Source organism: Haemaphysalis longicornis, unplaced genomic scaffold (genome assembly GCF_048455015.1).
Source record: "Haemaphysalis longicornis isolate Haplotype H1 unplaced genomic scaffold, Haemaphysalis longicornis Haplotype H1 scaffold_12, whole genome shotgun sequence".
Lineage (NCBI taxonomy): Eukaryota > Metazoa > Arthropoda > Arachnida > Ixodida > Ixodidae > Haemaphysalis > Haemaphysalis longicornis.
This window is the reverse complement of record NW_027526225.1, coordinates 54,737,470-54,757,816: the sequence shown is the minus strand read 5'-3', so window position 1 is coordinate 54,757,816 and position 20,347 is coordinate 54,737,470. Positions and strand designations below refer to the sequence as shown.

At 47.4% G+C, this 20,347-nt stretch overlaps 1 protein-coding gene across 3 annotated transcripts in view; it reads right to left on the bottom strand.

The window, feature by feature from the left end:
* Positions 1 to 3,150: 3,150 nt before the first annotated feature.
* LOC144162671 (cAMP-dependent protein kinase catalytic subunit 1-like) overlaps positions 3,151 to 20,347 on the bottom strand; it is a gene marked incomplete in the record, with an annotated part of 437,842 nt that continues 420,645 nt past the window's right edge. For all 3 annotated transcript variants that reach the window (XM_077693296.1, XM_077693297.1, XM_077693298.1), the window contains 3 exon segments: positions 3,151 to 7,231; positions 14,914 to 15,078; positions 19,478 to 19,600. In XM_077693296.1, the coding sequence (XP_077549422.1) occupies positions 7,106 to 7,231; positions 14,914 to 15,078; positions 19,478 to 19,600 (414 nt within the window).

Below are 20,347 nucleotides of genomic sequence, written 5' to 3'. Positions count from 1 at the left end.
CGATGCTTGACACCATGCTTCTGCACGTAGAAGACTACGACCTCACCGCCGACGTCCAAGGATACCTTCAGCGTGCGGAGGAGGCCCGCCAGCTCGCTCGAGTTCGCACAACAGACCAGAAGCTGGTGGATGCTAGACATGCTCCGACGCCGCGACCAGAGTACCGGACGGGGGATCGTGAGTGGGCTTGGACTACCATCCGACGACGTGGACTCAGTGAGAAGCTTCTGCAACGGTATTTCGGACCCTACCGTATTCTACGTGTTGGCCAACTTACCTACGAGGTGATCCCCGATGGCGATTCCAAAACATCACGACGCATGCGGCCCGAAGTCGTCCAGGTGGTTCGCTTAGAGCCTTAATACGCAAGATGAGGCGTTTTTTGTTTGTCATTTGTTTGGACTTTCTTTTATTTTGCATCGGGTCGATGCCCTCTTAGAGGGGGGGTAATGCCACGAACCGCGTTTGGGGTTTGTTTATGTTTCATTTTTGCCGACTGGCTGCGCCTGGCTATGTTATCTGTGGTACAAGTGAAGCACATGTTCCGTTCTTTATGCCACACGGGTTATCTCCTTACATAGGGAGAGTGCTTCGAACTAGCGTCACCAGCCTAAAATGATCTTCGTTGATCAACAGTGTTGTGGATACAATTAGACTATTAGAGAAACCCTCGCACCGAGTGATGAATTCCCGCAGAGCAGATTCCGCGGCATTGGACTCGCCGACGCTCGCATCCGCACGTCACTTTGTTGACTGCTGCTTCGCCGCCTGCGTATTCTTTGAGTTGTTAGGGGAGCACAAGTTCGCTCCAATAAAGTTTTTTTTTTTAAGGCAACTGCGTCGTCTTTGGCTTCGTGACAATATCACAAGCAACAGTTCCTGCATTTATGTTATGCTTACTGGCGTTGTTGCCGTAGAGCAGGTTTCACACGTTCAACAAATTACAAATACAGAGTACGTTCATTAGAAGATGCAGAGTCCAAGAGCATTTCCACAAATTAAAAAAAATGGTTTAATTGGCGGCTTGGAGGTTGATACACCACATTAGAAATATATCTTTCACTACCAACTGTCAGTATTTGAAAATCTACAGATGCTAATGTAAACTTTGTAATCGGTACGGCAGCTTTTGTTACAATTTTGCGTGGACACTCTTCCACCTCAACTGGCCGAGTCTATCAAAAATGTAACTATCAAGCACGAAATGCTGAGATTCACCACAATACCATGTGTATTGGAAGATCCCCTCTTCCTCGTCGTCATGTTGTCGAGCACTGTTTAGAATGGGCAGATACCAACTAGCCCAGCTGTCGATTCTGTTGAAATACCATGTTTCACTGAGCATTATGGCATCAAAAAAAAATTCTTAGGAATCAAAGAATTTTTGTAAGTAATCAAACTTGTTACTAGCTGAACGACAAAATTACGTGGAAAATACTTAACGTGGCAAAGTTACGAAGAGTAGAGGGAGAGCATAGCTCATGACAGACCACAATATCGATTCCCTCACTATGTCATTTTAGCCAGGTCAGCTTGAATGTTCTTTCTCCGTCTCTGCATGCAAAGATGCTACCACCCCGTACCGACACAAATTTCCACTTGACTTCTCATTTTCCATTGATGGCTTGCCCGAGTAGTCACTTCCTAGTGACGAAGCTAAGAAGTACGCACTCATGGTATGAATGGCACACGCTCCTGGGCTGCGACCCGCGTGAAGAGAGCGTGGAGACGAAAATTACGTTCCTTGGAGCCCTAACTGGACGAATTTCTGCGGAGGAAAGCGTTGCCCATGCGGGGATGCGACCAACTTTGAACGCCACGTGGTGTCACTTTTTCGAAGCTTGAGGTGATGTCCTGCAATCCTGGCCATGTTATCAATGCCTGACACAAGGGCCTAAGAGGTTCTCGCCAGACCAAAACGAAAGCGCATGCACATTGATAAAGCGCTCACTTCATCACACTCAAGTCTCGACTCGCACTAGAAAGGCCCGTTGCTGTAAAATTTGGAGACACTTTTGTCAGACATGACCAGTTTAGCTGAGGAGTCACTGTATGTATATGAATTTATTGCGGAAGCGCAATTTAGCTAAGTTGGTGAAAGTGCACCTCCCGACTGGCGTCTGCGTTGAGAAGAGACTGGGTTTACCAAACACTGTACCAACACATGCATACGATGTGCAGACTGACCACTGCAAGAAGCCTAAACCATGTTCAATCGTGGCACAACACTTACCCCTGAAAGAGGTTGTGGCAATACATTGGTCGCTAGCCCATATTGGCCCCTAGCATGGCAGCAGCGAAGTACATGCAGGATGCAAAAGTGGAGCCGACACAAACGTATTAGTACTGCCAGCAGCTGCCGACTATACGGTGTGTCGTTGCACCGAGCAATGAAAGTGTGGAATTTGTTCATGTGCACTAAAACACCAATGTTTGACACGATCTCATCTTCTTCTGTGTTCGTTGAACTTCCTTCGCGTCATTGTCACTAATGACTGCTCTCGAGTCTTTGCTTTGCTCCTAGCTGCATTCATCTTTAGGTCTTGCATAAATTTCGCAGCAGAATCACCCACAACGAAGAAATACCTGCCTGCACAAAAGATTAGTGTGAATAACGACCGACCGGCCAATGTCACCCAACACGAGAGAGAAAAGAGGCAAATGCAGCCGAGCCTGCTAGGCTTCTGCACATTAAACCCCAGCTTTGTGGCGGCACTAGCTGTTGGCACTCGACATGGTGATGATGATAGCTGCTGCACTCTGTGAATACAGAGAAACGGCAGCTTCTGTTTCATGCCAGAGTTGCGGCGACGCTGTTACTTTCAGCAGTTTGTAATACTGAGGTTTCTCAGTTATAGTAATGGGGAAAATAATGTGCGTTACTCTGCAATACGAAATATTCTTACATTGGCAATATAGGCAATCTCGCGGGGATTCTTAAAATACTCGTAAATTTGAGAAATTCGTTAATGTGGGGTATGATGTAGTAACGAGATTTGATTGTACGTACTACTCGAAACGTTTTCCCGAAAAGTGGACCAAGAGTGGTTTACCCGTTGAAAATAAAACAGCATTGAATACACTGAATGAGTGCTTCATTCACTGATGCATTCACCCCATGGTGAAAAAAAGAACAAGCACAGGCGTGTGTATTTAGTATAACAACTTTTAATACAAGAACAGCTCCAACCACAAGTTAACAAATATACAAGGCTAAAAATTTGCAAGCAACGAATGACGGCATGGGTTTTGCGGAACTAGGATCGGGGAGAGCAGAGGCGATGATATACGAGGACACGGGGGGGTCGCCATCCGGACCGGGGGCGGGGGGGAAAAAAAGCCAAGGTTCTCTGTAATCTTTGAACTGCTCTCTCTGTATGTTCATGTGTATGTGTGTTTGTATACATCTCAATTTGTGAGCTGGACTAGATAAAAAGACATTTCGAGGCAAACATCGAAAAACAAAACAAACTCTTGCTAAGTTCTCGCAAGTGTGGGGCACCGTGTCACACAGAACCAGAAAGAGTGTGGGGAGGAGGGGGGTGGAGGAGTTGAACAATGATGAGACAAGATGATCTAGGATGAGGCAACAACACCACAGAACAAACAAACAAAAACCAAGACTCAGCAACTAAAGCACGGCCTTTGGCAATGCTTCGAACCACCTGTCGGACCAGGGTAAGCGAAACACAGTCGTGCACTCACAATTTATAACGACACGCGACAAGGAACTAAAAAATGGGGTATTAGCATTCCACTCGGGAAAGGAAAAAAAAAAAAAAAAAAAAACTTTCGGCCTTTGCAATCAATGCCGGTCTTCCTCGCACCATATCATGCTTCTTTTGAATGGCACGAAAGCCAGGTTACCTAAGTGTATGACAACTTCCACCCGCACGAATACTGCAGTTTGTTTTGGAGACACCGGTAAACATCCGTCAAAGTTAACAAGAAATAACAAAACGACGAAGGGGCACTGGCAACAGAAACAGGAACAGCACTACAAATTACACATTTGGGGCAGGGGAAAAAGAAAGGTGGACATCTGAGGTGGGAACACTTTTGACACAATTCCAGCCGGAAATTGTACAGCCAATGAACGTGTCCCTTCCAAAAAAAAAAAAAAAACACACGAGCGAGAGAACGGTACGTAGGGAAAAAAACGTCGCAAATTTCGGTGCCAGCTCTCTTCTGAACAGCGAGGAACAAAGCGTTTCATCCGACGTTTAAAGACGCATTACACACACGTGCACACAGATAAAAACCCAAAAAGGGGAAAGCGTCAAACCTCGCGGTTTGCGTCAAAAGAGAAAAGCATCAGTGAGAGAGAATCAACCTTGCTGTGTGAAGCTAGCACGGGGAAAAACTGAAAAGCAGGTCAGGCCGTCCAGTTGGGTCACGCAGGTAGGGGGAAATCAACGGCACAGGTGGAAGAGGATTCATTTTGCACGTACAGTCTCTCTTCCAGTTTTGGATGTGAGTATGCAAAGAGCCGTGTGAAACAGCCACAAGACACGCTTTATGATGACCTACAAGGGGCTTCTGCTGAAACGCAAGACGGGGGAAAGAGGGGTCCAAAAAAAAAAAACACGGCCTTAAAACAAGGAGACAGTCGACCACTTCTTTCCTATGCAGCAACACGTTCGGCGCAATCGGTACACAAACACACACCTAACAGTGGCCTCGTTTCTCAAACCGGCTTCACGCAGAAAAGAAAAAAAAAGAAAAAAGACCTCCTGGGCAAGCGTAGAAGATTGCACGGGTGTTTGGGGGGCTTCGAAGAAGAGAACAGCAACCCTCCTCAAGACCAAAATGCTAGTTAGTCCTACTTGCACAAAACAACCCAACGCGGGAAATCATCGAAACTGTGAAATGTCTGGCTTGAGAAACGTGTTTGGAGAGAAGGGGAGGAGCTTGTGTAGTTAGTATTGCATATACCAAACAGATACATCCCTCTATTTACAAGTGTGGCCACCAAAGGAGGAGGGGGGGGGGGGCTTGAAAAGTTGAAAGAACGAGAAAAACAGGAACGCAGAAATGCAAGCTAGTCATCCATGAGGCTCGTAGGAATGCCTCGCCATGCATCTGCACAAGGGTGTCAACGAACGAAGCAAGAAACGTGGAAGAACTGGCAGCAAGGTGCCGAAGGCTTCGCACCACCAGCAATGCAGCGTGCAACAGCTATTGGCCGAGTGCAAAACGGGAAAACAACTGAACAACAACCACAAAAAAGAGAAAACTAAAAACACCGGGACAACAGGGCCAACAGTACGGCCACACATTGATCCTGACACTAGCTCTTTCCGCGGACACAGAGCAGCGATGAGACGGTCACACCAGTGTGTACACGTGCCACAGCTCCAGTGAGCCACCCAGCGCATTCAATACTGCCATCGGCAGCCCATTCCAACAGTGGGATTCTCCAGATGTCAGAAAGGACTGGCCATGGAGACGCGCCGTAAGCATTCCGGGGCCGCTGCCAAAGGCGTGTTGCATCAAACGAAGGAAGGAAAGCAAGCCAGGGAGCGTTCCGAAAGTGCGAGTGCTCTTGTACTGCGTGCGGGGGCCTGCAACTTGGCAGTGCACCAAGAACAGGTGTGGTGGTCACTGGTAGGTTCTTCGCACCGAAAGATAGAGGGCAGACTCTGATGCGACACCCACGAACGAAAGAAGAAAAAGAAAGACCAGTGTCTGTGAGAAACGTGCAACCGCAAGGAAACAGCCCTGCCCTCGGGAAAACGAGACCCCAGGTGCTGGTGGTCTATACGGGCACCCTCTGAAACCCCCCTTCCCCTGAAGCTGATGAAAAGGGGATTGCGGTACAACCCACTCCTCTGCTCGCACAACAGTACTAGTCGGGGACGACGTGACGTTGCTCCAAAGCCCGTGTGCCTCTATAAAAAGATTGCTCAAGGACGCAGTTACAGTTGAAGCACAGTAGTACAGAGTAATGGCACTGCAAAGCTGGGCTTGTGCACGGGGGAGTAAAAGGGACGAAAAAAAATATCTGATGCCATTTGGACAAACTAAATTACACACACGCACATTTCAAAACCTTTTTTTTTCTTGCTGTCATATTTTCTGCACTTCCTTTAGCCTCTCAGAAGCTCTGTGGCTGCCTATAAAGAGTATAGCCGCGTGCCAGGACCCGGAGATAAAAGGTTGTGGGCCAAGCTCCAACGCTTGTCCCTCGTCACCCCTCCCCACAAAATACACATTTCCCATTCCCCCCGTCACTATGGTTTAATGCCTAGGAGAGAGAGAGAAGAATAGAAGGGAAAAGAAATGTCGCAGGCCTTCGTGTACAAGCAGAGACAGTGCCAAAAGAGGCCGGACAGTATAGAGAGCTTGGTGCAGGAAAACACCGGTAGTTGTCCCTCTTCTCTCCACAAAACACTGGCGGTGCCCTCTGAGAAACTTTGGCGGAAAAAAAAAAAAAAAAAAAATCCTCGCACGACTGCAACGTTTCTTGCCAACTCTTGCAAAGAGTCTTCCGCAAGGCTGACACGACTGCGAGCGTAGTTGGGCAGGCTTGTGTGGCATTTGCCGACCGTTTTGCGGGACTGATTAGAAAGAGAGCTTCCAGGGTGAGGTGTGCGGGATAGGCCGCCACAAACAGTACTTTTCCCCGTCCACACCCTTTCTCCGTGAGGGGAAAACCTCGAGAGACTTTGTTCCGCAGAGAAAATACGACTGCCCAAGGTGATCGCCCGACCGTCACTGGGTCTCCCCGGGAGGGGGAAAAAAAAGAAGAAAAGGGGGGGGGGGGAGAAATGAAGAGAGAAAACTTGAAGCTGGTCGACAGTGTCGACAAAACCGTTGCGTGCCCCGCCTGCGCGAGGGGCAGAGAAGGAGAAGACTGGTTGAGAGGGTGCGGCGGCGCGTGGCTGCGAGGCGTCGCAGCCCCTGCGAGCAGACATCGACATCATCGGTCCAGGGAAAAATACAGCCCGTTGCCAGGTGTGCAGGTTTATGATCTCTGCCGACAAACGCCAGCGCGAGGGAGTCCCCCGTGGTGTGTGTTCCCCTCTCCTGCCAGGGATGTGAAAAAGGGGGAGGGCGCTTCTCTCCCCAGTGGCCCACCGGTCCTCTCCTCCTCCTCGTCCACTTAGAACTCGGCAAACTCCCTGGCACACTTTTCCGTCGACGATATGCGCAGGGCCTCCTCTTCATACTCGTCGAAATTGCTTGTGTCGCCGGGGCCCTTGCACTTGGGCACGAACGGGGCCTCCACCTGGGGAGAGGAGAAGAAGACGCGGTCTCAGCGCCCCCCTGCACCATCAACCCTTTGAGGGTCACGGCCGCACATGTACGGCATCGGCAAACACTTTCAAAATGGTCAATGACGTACGTGTACGGCATTGCTTGTATCTTTAAAAAGCGCACGTTTTTCGACAACTTCTCTTGCTTGGCATGTGCTGCCACACTTTGGAAATACGTAAAATTTTTTTCTTGCGGCGATGGCTGTTGTTTTTATTTTTTTATGATTTACTTCAGCACCGCGCCGGCTATCGCTTGCGCATTCGCTAACGAGGGGGCGCGCTGGGTATCGCCCACCGGGCGTCTCTCGCTTCTTGCGCCTGCCAGAGACCAAGGTTCTCTGCTAAACTGTTGAGGATCTTTTCTCCTTTTTTTTGTGTGTTTTATGAGCGCTGCGCCATCTATCGCTCCCGCATCCGGCCGCGAGCGCCCGCGCGCGCTGTGGCTGGTTTTGGTATCGGCTGGTTTTGGCTGGCGGCTGGTTTTGGCTTACCGCTTTTTGCGCCCGCGAAACTGATGTCTATCTGATTTTGATTCACTGAAAAGGTGCCGGCTTGTCACTCCTTCGTTTTTATTTAGAACTTTTCGTGTGTTCCTCATGAATAAACCACATATATGTAACGACACAAACGATTTTTTTGTCACTTTACGGTCACCCTAAAAAAATTACGATAATTTTTTCTCAAGATAGATTCAACCGAATAATTTAAATCAGCAATAAAAAAAAATCGACCCTGGGGGGTCGCATTTGGCGAAAAAATTCGACCCTCAAAGGAATAACACTGCCACGAGCATGTCTTGTTAGCAGCGCCTGGCAGTGCCCAGCTATCTTGTTCTTTTCAAGCTGAACGTGTGTTCGCTCTTTTTGTCATGCCGCACAATTTTGCTTGGTTTTGCCCTGTCGTCGCTAGCCTGGACTTTCTTTGATTGACAAGGTTCTCGTTCTAATTCGATGGTTCTGGCAAGGGTAGTGCTGAGAGATAAACACTCACAAAACAAACGCTGCACCATTCATTTCGCCGACGCTTGACTGCAGTGCATGTCACTACAGTAAAACCTCGTTACACGAGACCGGGAAACCGTCTCTTGTAATCGTGGTCTCTTGTATGCAATGTTGCTAGCATGGTGAAAATAGAATGATCAACCAAAATGTTCTCATCCAAATGTCTCTTACAACCAAGCGTCTCCCGTAACAAAGTTTTTACTGTACGTTGACCGCTGCTTTTCCACTTGTATTTTCGCCTTGTTTACAGCAGAGTGCAAGTCCGCACCAATAAACGCAATTGCAATCAAAACCTTGTTACGCTTCTCACTGCGGGAATGTGTAATGAGCTACCTTGTTGCTAAAGAATGGGTGCTAAATTTTACATCTAGTTCCAGGTAAAATGTATGCCAGAATGAAAAATCAGCAGCCTTGTTTGGGTGCGTTCCAATTTACCCTTTACATGGCATCGTTGCCGTCTTCACAGACAGTCCCCCCCCGCTCCCCAATTCGAACAAAGCAGTCAACGAAGACTGCTTCGAGGAGACAGCACCGAAGTCGGCAACAATGCAGGCTACCTTCCTGTCTAAACTAGTAAGTGACACCAGCTACACCTTTTCGGTTAATAATGTTGTTACAAAGTAACTTGTTCTTTTACTAAAATATTTAGTACCATTTACCTGTGGTGAAGATGTTTTTGTTTAATTTTTAAGTCACGCATAGTTTGCAACAATAACGACAATATTATTAACGAAACCCGTGAATTGCGTGTCTCAACAAGTCTGTGCTACGAGGTGGTCGTCTGTGACCGCTGCGTCGTTCCAATTCTGCTTTTTTCAGACGAGACTGCTTCGTCTAAACGAGACCACCAAGCTGTCCGCCAATTGGAACGCAGCCTTTGTCTCCAAATTCAATCCCAACAGTAGGACTCTTCGATTTACAGTCTCGGACTCACCGCGGATCCCCCGAAGCCATGGGGATACATGGGAAAATCGAATGCCGGACTGCTTCTCAGGGAGTCCGCGGTGAATCCAACAGTCCCAGTGCTACGTATGGGGGACAGCTTTGCGCACACGGCTACTTACTCAAGTGACGCGTCCCATACCCGCATCCCTCTCAAAGGGGGCGGCTGGTATTCCTTAGCACATCGTGCACGTGAAAGAGCGCTACTTCAACAGGATGGAAAGTTGGACGAGTTGGTACGTCGACATGATGTAAACACAGCGCGGTAGGACGAACTACACAAGGAAAAAAACCAGACAGGACGAGCGCTGACTAGTCAGCGCTCGTCCTGTCTGGTTTCTTTCCTCGTGTAAGCTCTACTTCAAATAGCGTGCACTGAAAAAATTTCTGAGAACATGCTGAAATAGAGTGACTGCTTTAGAGTGATTCGTCGTCTGGAGGGGAGATCAGAACTCACGGCAGAACTCACGGCCACGCAATTATACAAGTGATATGTCCCACTATGACATGATTACAATGTTTGATCAGTAAAAAAAGTCCCCCTTTAGGTTTCAGCGTGGAGTCGGCAAACGAAATGACCATTTTTGGCAGCACACCAAGTTGTGTCCCAATGACCTTGCTTTGTCCTATCACGGTGGAAGAAACGGTTAATTTCAAACATTCCCCTCTTAGATGCAACTTTTTAATTAAGGCCGCCATGCTTTCTGTCAAACACTGCCCAAGTTTTCGAACTGGGCAAAGCTATGTGGTAACATTCTTCACGGCTCCTCGAAACGCGAACTACACCGCTGCACTAGCTGCAGCAAAACCACGGCTGAATCACGCTACAACAAGTGCTGTTTCAATAAAATTTCCCCTATTGCTAATTATTTCCCATTTCCTGTCAACCGTCCGTAACAGTTGTTATGGATCGAAGTAACAAAAAATGTTAATGAAAAGAAAACTAAACCAAAACTTCTCTCATTCTGGAACTAAAACCTCGATAATCACAAAACCTCACACTGGGTTATCGCCCCCATATCACTGCTCCATTTAATTTTTTTACCCAAAACAGCTTCTGACACCACGGTCCCCATAACTACCTCACTGTTCAGGGCCCCTGCATGATAGAGGTTATTTATTATTAAATAATCACAATTATTTATTATATATTTATTATATCTACTAGAAGTACTCTGATAAAAAAAACTTGTGTTTATTATTTCTTTCTCATTTTTTTGTTCGCTTCTTCCCTGGGACATCATCTCTGGTCTCTAGCGAATCACAGCACGGCTGTCTCGGCCTGCCCGGTCGAGGGTAGTCTGACTGGTACGCACAATGCCGGCGGTAAAAAATAAACAGCGGAGGTTTCCTGAACGGTTCCGAGATCACAAAAAGTGCACACCAAAGCGGTGCACCTTTGGTACGAGATGATGCTCAGGACATGTTAAGGAGGCCATGGAAACAAAGCTTCGTTTAATTTGACAGAACTAGCCTCAAAAAATATATTTTTAACCAAGAAAACGCAACAAATGTCGAGAAAGACTGATGTTTTTACACATTACGGGCAGGAGTGACGTAATATGGGCCAACAACCAGCGCGTTCACTGCAGGTTAGCACTTAAATGATGCCATCCAATGCAGTCTGACTGTGGGACCTCCTCCCTCCCGCGTGCAACACTGCACGTTTTGTTTCTTGCAGTTGTTTTTTGTGAATAATAAAACGCCTGAACCGATGGAGGCCTCTCATAGAGACATCGCCCGAAAATGGCTTCATATGTTTTCCATTTGTTTGCTCTAATTTATTTCCATCTGATTATTTGTTTGAACTCTGCAATAAAATGTGTGTATTACCATGTGTGTATTGCAATTATGTGCGTATTACCCCGTGTTGATATGCTTGCATCCGCTGTATTAATGCACACAGCGATTTATGTCCTCTTGCCTTTCGGTACAACATCCTCTTTAACCTTTAATTTTACTCTAATGCTCTTGCAAATAGTTTTGTATTTACGCCCCCTTTACTCAATTCTCCTAGGAGCCTGTAAGAAATTGTGAATAAATAAATAAATAAAAAACATTATTCCGACAAAGCATCCTTTCTAACGACCCAAACTTTACATTGTCTTTAAGGCCCCCTTAACTTTGCATACGAGGAATTAAGTTTGCTCAATTAAGGAGTGGGTTGTTGCATTACCAGGGAACGCGCACTATTGTGCTTTCCCAGTATCAGCAATAAAACATTTAGCTTATTTTATGCAATGCAATTTGGTGCAATTCACAGCAACTCTACTTGCGTCGGAGAGACTCTGTGGCACAAACCTAGTGCAAGTTGCCATAAGTGGCCTGCAAGATGCACGATGCCACTTGCGCATTCAGTATGAATGCACGGCAAAAGAGTGGCTAAAATCTTTACAGCACGGCTCACACACTGGAAGCGCGCACGAACCACAGACTACTGTAAAAAATTCTGCCCATGGAAAGTTTCTAGGGATAAGATTAAACTATGCTAACAACATTTCTGCTCTCTTTGTCTCATACAACTCCAGAAACAAGCCTGACGTAAAAAGCAGCAGCGAAATTTGAAGGTCACGTGATCAGGGTTGAAATTATGTCGTGAAATTATTTCCTCCCGCCCCCTTTTGTGCATGTCTCTGAATGCGGCCACACAAACAGTGGACATTATTTTGTACAAAAGAGTAGTGTTACTTTAATACCTCGCCAGGGCAGGCTAAAAGTTGTGAAAATCCATACGAGTGTACACACAGCGGTACACAAACTATGCACGTGGATCATCCCGCATTTCCCAATGACCAAGCAACCTCCACAAAATCCATTTGTTGACATCCGGACTACACGTCGATGCCTCCCACCCCAGCAGGGCAGCCAGACAGATGCGGCATCGAGTAAACAGCCCACCTAGCATCAAAGGAAGCGAGAAACCTTCGACGTGCACTTAGCACCTGTTCCCCAGAGTGTCGGGCTCATTGGAAGGTTTGCAGGCGGCCACATCGGGCAGGCCGCTCTTAATGCAACATGCTTCGCGACATCCTCATGAAGGGGTGAGACAGCTGAAACAGATTTGGGAGCAGTTTGTGGAGCAGAACCAGCTTGGTTTGGAGCAGTTAACGACATTTATTATGGCATCTTAGGAGCCTAAAAAATTACATTTTTGGCCACTTGAGAGGGCAAGTGCATTCTTCGTTCGGTTTTGAACATGCATAACACTGAAACAGCCCTAGGAGAAAGTTTTTTTCTATCAAAGTATGTTTGAAAAGCCCTACCTTATTACAAACTGTTTAAATTCTGAGGCTTTATGCATAGACAGCGTAGCATGCCTTTCAACATATCCAACTGCAAAACTAAGCAACTATAAAAAGCGTTCTTATCATTTGAGTGGTGAAATTATTTTGGTAATCCCAGACTGTTGTACGCAGATTTAGAAGTGTAGAGACAGGACAAAAGTTGCGCAAGGCCAACTGACGGTCGCTGCACGACAACAGCCCTCCCATTTAAATCCCTCCGATTTCACCCTAATCGTAATTGGAGTAACGCTGTTATGTTTAGCCATTTCGCTTTCGGCACTACATTTCGCTTCAGATAAGTAAATTATTTTTACCACCTTACCATCGTACAATAATAACCAGTCCCGCTATCAAACGCTGCTTGAACATTTCGTGGTGATGTACCGTGTGTGAGAAACGGGCGCAGTGTTGTACTTGTGAAAACTTTTTCTTATGTCGTAGGGCAATCTCTCACCAAAAAAAAAGAAAATCCTGCCGTGCCGATTATTCCAATCCTACCGCTTGCGAGCTCGCTGTCAAATGCAGCAATAACTGAACTTATATAACATCGCAACGAGTACCTAATTTTATTTCACGCACGTACCATGCCTCACAGTCAAGGACGAACCACGGTGAAGTCACGGGCACCACGTTATTTTAGATGAATTCCATTTTTCCAGCCACGAAAACTTCCAGCAACAGATCAAACGACTAAATGAAAACCCAGCCACCCGCATATCCTAAACCATGGCAGAGATTGGTGAAGTGCACTGAACGCCTAAACTATGAGTAGCCGCTTCGGCCGGCGGTTATGTTTTCCAATGTAACCAAACCAAGATGTTGGCGCCCAGTGACACTGTTGACACTGTTCCGGAGACACGGCATTCCAAAAAGGGCCGTTTTTTCATAAACTTGCACATATAGCTTGTCACCACGGCTGACAGAGGTATTTTTCTACGGCAGTTTGCAATGGTTTTCAATGAAAAAACTTTAGAAACACACAGAACGTCACATGTGCAACCCAACAATGTGACTTTCAAAAAAATCTCTGGGATATCCCTTTCAGTCACCGTGTCTCCACATGGAGATGCGACTTTCTTCGTCGTTTTCCTCGTGAAAACGAAAAGAGTTCATGCTGCAGAGGGGTACGGCTGATGTTCGAAACCTACAGAAGTGAAAGGTAGCACCATGTGATGTGGAATGGCGGAACTGCACTCATAAACATCGTTTCAAAATGGACGCCACCAAGTTTTGTGGGAGTTCCAGTGTGTTGCCGTCTGAAGTTCTCTTTTACTGCGGCGTAAATCATTCATAAAGGCTAAAAACACCTCTTTCATGTGCAGAAATTATTATTTCACCTCCTTGTTTGTAAACTGCTTCAGGACATTTATTATTTTTTATAGGGAAAAGCAGGATTGAGTAATGGTGCCTCCATATGAGGACGCGACGCCATTTGCGTAATAAGTATCTAGAGAGACAACTTTTTTTTCTTACCTCTAGACACTTGACACTGCTAAACCTCTAAGTGTGGAATTTTTCTGCAGTGAATATAATAATTCGTGACTGAAAGGGATATTTTTACTGACTTGTGCTTTTTTTGATTGAGGAGTTGATCAACAATCAAACCGCTAAAAACAGCGCCACCTTGAGGGGGCTGGAAAATCATGGGGCTCTTCGATTTACAGTCTCGGACTCACCGCGGATAGTCCGCGGGTAGTCCGAGGATTCCCCGAAGCTACAGGGATACATGGGAAAATCGAACACCGGACTGTTTCTCGGGGAGTTCGCGTTGAGTCCAAGGCTGTAAATTGTCAAGCCGGCATTTTTACTTACTGAAACTGACAAGAACCCCCGAATGCTTGGTTTACATTCTGTTCCGGAGCAGTTTGGCGCAGTTTTCTGAATTCTTGGGCATTCGGAGCAGCTTGGCGCAGGAGAACAGTTTCGTATCAAAAATACGCAATAGGCACAGCTGTCTCACCCCTGCTCATGCAAAAGCAAGAAACACATCCTCAAGAACAGAACATATATGCAGCAGGTTTTACAGAATGCAGTCTTTGCCCGTTACAACGGACCCTCTTAACCCTATCCGCCGTATCCGATGTATGCGGCAGCCGAATGGGGACGGGGCACTGGTTTGGCTGCGCCAACGACCCGTTCTATGCCAATAATGTTGCCAGGCGGTGGCTTCCTAGCCAAAATAAACAAAGGAAATGCATATCGGGTGCCAGCACTGTGAAAGTGCGCTATTAGTATTCAGTCAAAACAATGCTTGCCCAAAATTTAGTCTGCTATAGGCAGGTCCCTTTGAGTGGAGTGGATTCCACTTAGAATGCATGGGGACCAAACAAAACAAGGGTCTGCTGCAACCAGAAGCCGGTTGTTGCCGGATCCACTGTAACGAGCGTCGACCGTCGTACGAAGACCGAAGACAAGCGGGGAACGCACCTCCTTCTTGTAGATGGCGATCCAGTCGGTGGTGGCGAACCACCGGTGGTTCTTGATGTCGTTGACGCCATTCTTGAGGTTGCCAAAGCGCTTGGTCAGGTCCACCTGCAGCAGGTTCCGCAGCAGGTCCTTCAGGTCCGACGTGAAATGCGACGGGAAGCGCACCTGCACGGAGACGACAGCACTGCTGTAACCCCACGGGCTGGCTTTTTTTGTCATGTGCAATGCTGGGCCTTGAATAAACAAACCAGCGGAAGAATGCTACACAGACGATAAACAGGCACAGCCACTGGTCCTGCGCACGGAACTGTTGGGTGAAACGCAAACTGCCGGAGTCCCGCATTGTCTGTCGTGTTTCAACCCAATTCTCGGCGGTGGCGTCAACAGATCTGTCATTAATCGCACTCACATTACGTGGTGCCGCTTTACTTGTCCTCAAGCATTTCTCAAGAAACCGCAGCTGCGAGCAAAAGCGGCGCGACATGCAAGAAGCCGACGCTGCAGTTGCCTGTGACCACGAATGTCGCCACAAGTGCTGTCCTATGCGTGGTTCAGTAAAAAAAACCAAAGAATGGTTTCCCTGGAAGAAATGTTTCACGCATACAGCGATTTAGATACAATGGCAGCGTAGCAGCTAGTACTAGCATGCAAGACCGTCTCTCGAGCCGTGCCATGCTAGCACTCCCCAGTCGGCACGAGCGCTGGTAAATCACAAGTGATCTTTGAACAGATCCCTTCAGTTGTGCTAACGCGCGGCAAAATTTCCGGCACCAATATTTCTGTTGTTGTCCTTGAACAGGTGACAGACCTTCAGTGGCAATCGGCTTTCACTTGCACACGCACGCGACTTTGTCCGCCACGACGCTGCCACACAGTTGCCCACACGCGTAGGCTCCGAGTGTTTACAGTTCTACCTAGTTGTAGGACAATGCCTGGCGACAGTCGTGAGGTGCTGCATGTAACAGTACCACATAAACCAGTACATAGGTCGAGTTTTTTTTTCAAGAAGATCCGCTCAAAAGTCACCCCTTGTCTTAATAGCGGCCATTGGGAGAATGTAAACTGTTGTCTGGCAACAATGTGCAAGCGTAGTCCGCCGCCATTGCCCTTTGTGTCGGACTGCTCTCTCTCACTATCAAGCCTTTATTTGCTTTTCTCTTTTCTCTTGTTTTTCATCTTTTTTACTCGTCTTGTGTGTGTGCGTGCGTGCATTTCTGTAAGTGTCTGCTCCGAGATGAGCGGCGGAAGTCGACGCCAGTTCACCGCTGCGTTTAAGCTCAAGGTGATTGAGTCGCCGAGCAGAATGGGAATATGGCAGCACAATGCCAGTTTCGAGTTTCGGAGAAAAGTGTGCAGTACTGGCGGAGGCAGAAAGCTAAGCTGTGTGCGTGCAACCCCCGAAACATCGTTCCGTGGACATCAAGCGGTGCACCCCATGTTGAAGAAGAACTTCGCTCACGATCGCTGCCGGTTACAGCGGACGCCATCCACGGACCGGCTCCGCGAACTGTACAATGAGTGGATAGCTGGCGACAATGAAAAGACGTCTATGGGCCGGCTGGCAAGACCATCCATCGCAACCGTGTCAAGCTGGGTGTCTTCCTCTTGGCAGTTGCTGCCCGACGACATGGTTGCACGAGCGTTTAGTAAGTGCTCCATCAGCAACGCGCTCGACGGCACTGAAGATGACAGTGAGAAGCAGTCATCCTCGGACGACTCTGACAACTCGGACGAGTGACTTTGGCAGGCATAGTGGATGGCAGTGACAGACGGGCGTCGAAAATACATATAGACATTGTGTGTGTGCTTCTGTGCCGAATTATTTTTTTTTGTCAACTTTTCCCACCTCAAGGTAAGGGGTCAACCTATATACCGGTTTATACGGTACTTGGCATCGAGGCATTACTTTGCATTCCGTGGGGCACAGTTTGGAACAGCCATGTGCTGTTCTTTCTCTGGTGCCAGAAGGGACAAGTACTGCCATCTAGTCGAGCCTGATGTAACCAGTGCCTTAGCAACACGCACACGCATGTGTGCCATGCCAGTGAATACAAGCTATCGCCGCCAGGGAGCATGCCTCGTGCTGTCTCAGCATACCGCCCTCCCCTTCGTTCAAGTTTCCCATCTACCTTTGGTGTCCTCTTCATTCACTCAGTTACCATGAGGCCAACCAACCACGAGAGTGGGCACTTTAGAGCTGCTCTCTAAAAAAACTCAGCTGCTGTATTTTAAAAAGAGGCATTCATAACGGGAGTAAATATGGTATTTGCCCCCCCATTCCCACATTCCCACGGTGCTCTTCGCAAACTAGGAGTGGGCATGTAAAGCATCAGAAACAAGCTGAAACAATGCACTAGTGAAACACCAAGCCCCGGACATCATGCTAGTATGGACCTAGGGCTGAAGCTTCATGCTTTCGGTAATTTACACCACCACAGGTCTAGATGCACTCGCTTGCAGCCTCCACGGCTTCCGCAAGGGGGCAGTTTTTTATTAATTTATTTATTTATTATTGATACTGTCTGGCCATTGTTGGGCTATTACAGGAGTGGAAGGGTACAATACACTTTGGTTACAGGAAGAAAAAAAGTAAATTTCCATAAATGCAAACACAAAATACTGTTTTGAAATGCAACATGGAGGCAACAATAACATGCGATACAAACACAGGTGATGACATTGTTCACTTTTGGCCAGGTCATTTAGCGCGAACATATGTGCCTTTCCCGATTTCAAGAAATTCATTTATAGATGACGTCCTTACTGTGGCGTCTGTTAACATATTCCATTGCCTTATTGCTCTTGGAAAGAAACTGTACTTAAAAACAGTCATTAAGAGCAGGATAGGCGGTTTCTGCCTATTGCCGCAACTTTCTGGGGGCGCTCTGAGCCAACCCTTTACCGGCGGCTTCCCAGCAGGACGCTGCGGTGTCGCGTTGGCTCATGCACGAAGTGAACACTCTCTCCCTAATGTCCGCAACATTCGCAGGCTCGAACCACGCTTATTTACTTACGTGCACTCATGTGGCAGAGTCAGAAGCTAAAGCAACACACTAGCTCTCACGATTTCTTTGCTATAAGATGGAAACCTTTGAGTTTTCTATTCGATGAAGCAGGAAGGCAGCCTTTTTCTCGCCTTTCTCAGCATCTGCGCGAATATTTTTCAGTGATGAATGGTGCTTGTTACTACAAAAAAGGCTGACCCCTTTTCTCACGGCTTCTAGGGCCGGCTTGGCTTTTCGGCAAGTGGAGCGATGGAACACGCCCTGTGACAGAAACCTCACAATCACTGAAATGTGTTGACTGGCGCGCTGTGCACCGTTAGTTGTTCAGCTGCGTTTACTGAATTCCTGCTCGGCCTCTTGCCAACGAGTTCAAGACAACATGCTCATGATCTTCCGGCTCTGCCTACAGTTTATCTGGCTTGACTGCAGGAGCAGAACCCTGAGCTTCTGTGTCTTTACGTCATTTCTTTGCAGGGGGCGCATTGTAAGACGGGTATCCCTCAACTACGGTGGGCATCGCCCCGGGAGCAAAACTTTTCAATTTAGCATCTACTTTTGAGCCCATCTACTAAGCCAGCATTTACCCGCACTCCCGTCATACGACGCTTTCGCGCGGTCCCTTGAACGTCATTTTATCAGGGTTCCACTGTATTTTGGTATGTGTTGTCGCGAAGGGGTACTCTAGCGATTGTGCGATTGAAATGGCGACCTTCGGAAGCCTATTCAGGGCCCCTTTAACACAACCCAGAAAGCCCTCATGACTCGGCCTTGCAATTTTAATAAGCAGTCTAAGACCTACTTGCACAGTTGCAGCGTCTAGCATTTGCTAGAAAGGGAGCAGAGGAAGCTAAACATTAATGTGTAATGTTTATATGTAACTTTAATCCACTGCATACTACTCCTGGAAGCGCATGGTGACACCTCACAATCTTATACTTTGTAAACACTGTGCTCAATACGGAGTTCGAGTAACTCGCGAGAAATTTCACTGATGCAAGCGCGCGGCATGCAAGGTCAGTCACGTGCCCTCAGCACAACCTCTCATAGGGCAAAAAAAGAGTTAATAGAGTGTCGGAAAGTGAAGTTAGCAGAAGTAGTACCATACGCCTCAGAGCATCAAAAACTGTCTGGAATGCAGAAAGAGTGAAAAACAAAGCCGTTACGCTGTCAAATTTTCTCTATCAAGCCTTCAAAATGTTTCCACTTTTTGACAAGTATTCTGTGGTCGACCGAAAAAGCAGTTTTGCGACATCTCCTTCAACTTGAGTAATGTAGCGAGCGAATTGGCTGAGTTGGTGTAAGTTAATATCGCACAAAAGCACAAACACAAACGGACGGAAGAAAGGAGCAACACACATAAGTGCTTGTGTGTCGTTCCTTTCTTTCGTCTATGTGTGTCTGCGCTGTTGTACAACATCTCCTCCAACACTCGTTACCCCGTTGTGCATTCAGGATACAACAGCCCAACACAAGCTTGCGTCGATGCACAGTCCCCTTCAAATTTCTGAAGATATTTCCTCGACGCGGGCCACTGCAGCAAAGGCGGCACGTGCGCTCACCTTGCCCGAGACAATTTTCTCGTAGATCTGGATGGGCTGGTCGGCAAAGAAGGGCGGGTAGCCAGCTGCCATCTCGTACACCAGGACACCAAGGGCCCACCAGTCCACCGCCTTGTTGTAGCCCTGCAGGTGGCCGCCAGAGAACACAATCAGAGGTGGAACAGCAAAGCTGTTTAAGCTTTTACTTCCCTGTCCAGCGTTACCAGAAAAAAAAAAAAGCCAAGAAAACAGACAGAGCACATGCGAGCGTGCGCCTAGTGACGAGCGTTCGGCGTCGGCCGGCTCGACCTTCCAGAGCCACTTAGAAAAAACAGCGCCAAAAAACGATATGACAGGGAGTAAAGACAAGCACTCCGCTGAACTGCCAACTGAGGTTTATTTAGAAGAACAATGAATATATACTAGAATCAAAAACAAGGAGGAGAGAAGGAAATCCATAACATAAACACACAAAGAATGGAAGTTGATTGTGGAAATGAAAGCAGCCACGTGTAATGTGTTGATCATGATCCTAGGTATCTTATCTCCTTGTCGTACAACTTGATAGAGGGTGTGCTCACGCACCTATCTCCCATTGTGTGGATGACGAAAGCCTCGCGAATCTCCCTCGTGCGCAGTGTTTGTCTTTACTCCCTGTCGTATCGTTTTTTGGTGCTGTTTTTTCTAAGTGGCATCATGCACCAACTAGCCCGTCTCAGTTCACTTGTGCACTTCCAGAGCCCTCTGCCCAGAATTCGTGGCGTGATCTCTCGCATGCTCTTCTCTTCACCAGTTCACATTTGTTCGCGCTAAAGTGGGGAGCACAGGCGCCGAAATCGCGCCACAGATGCCGAGTTCGTGAAGTTGGTTGCCGCGGGTTCAAGCGCATGC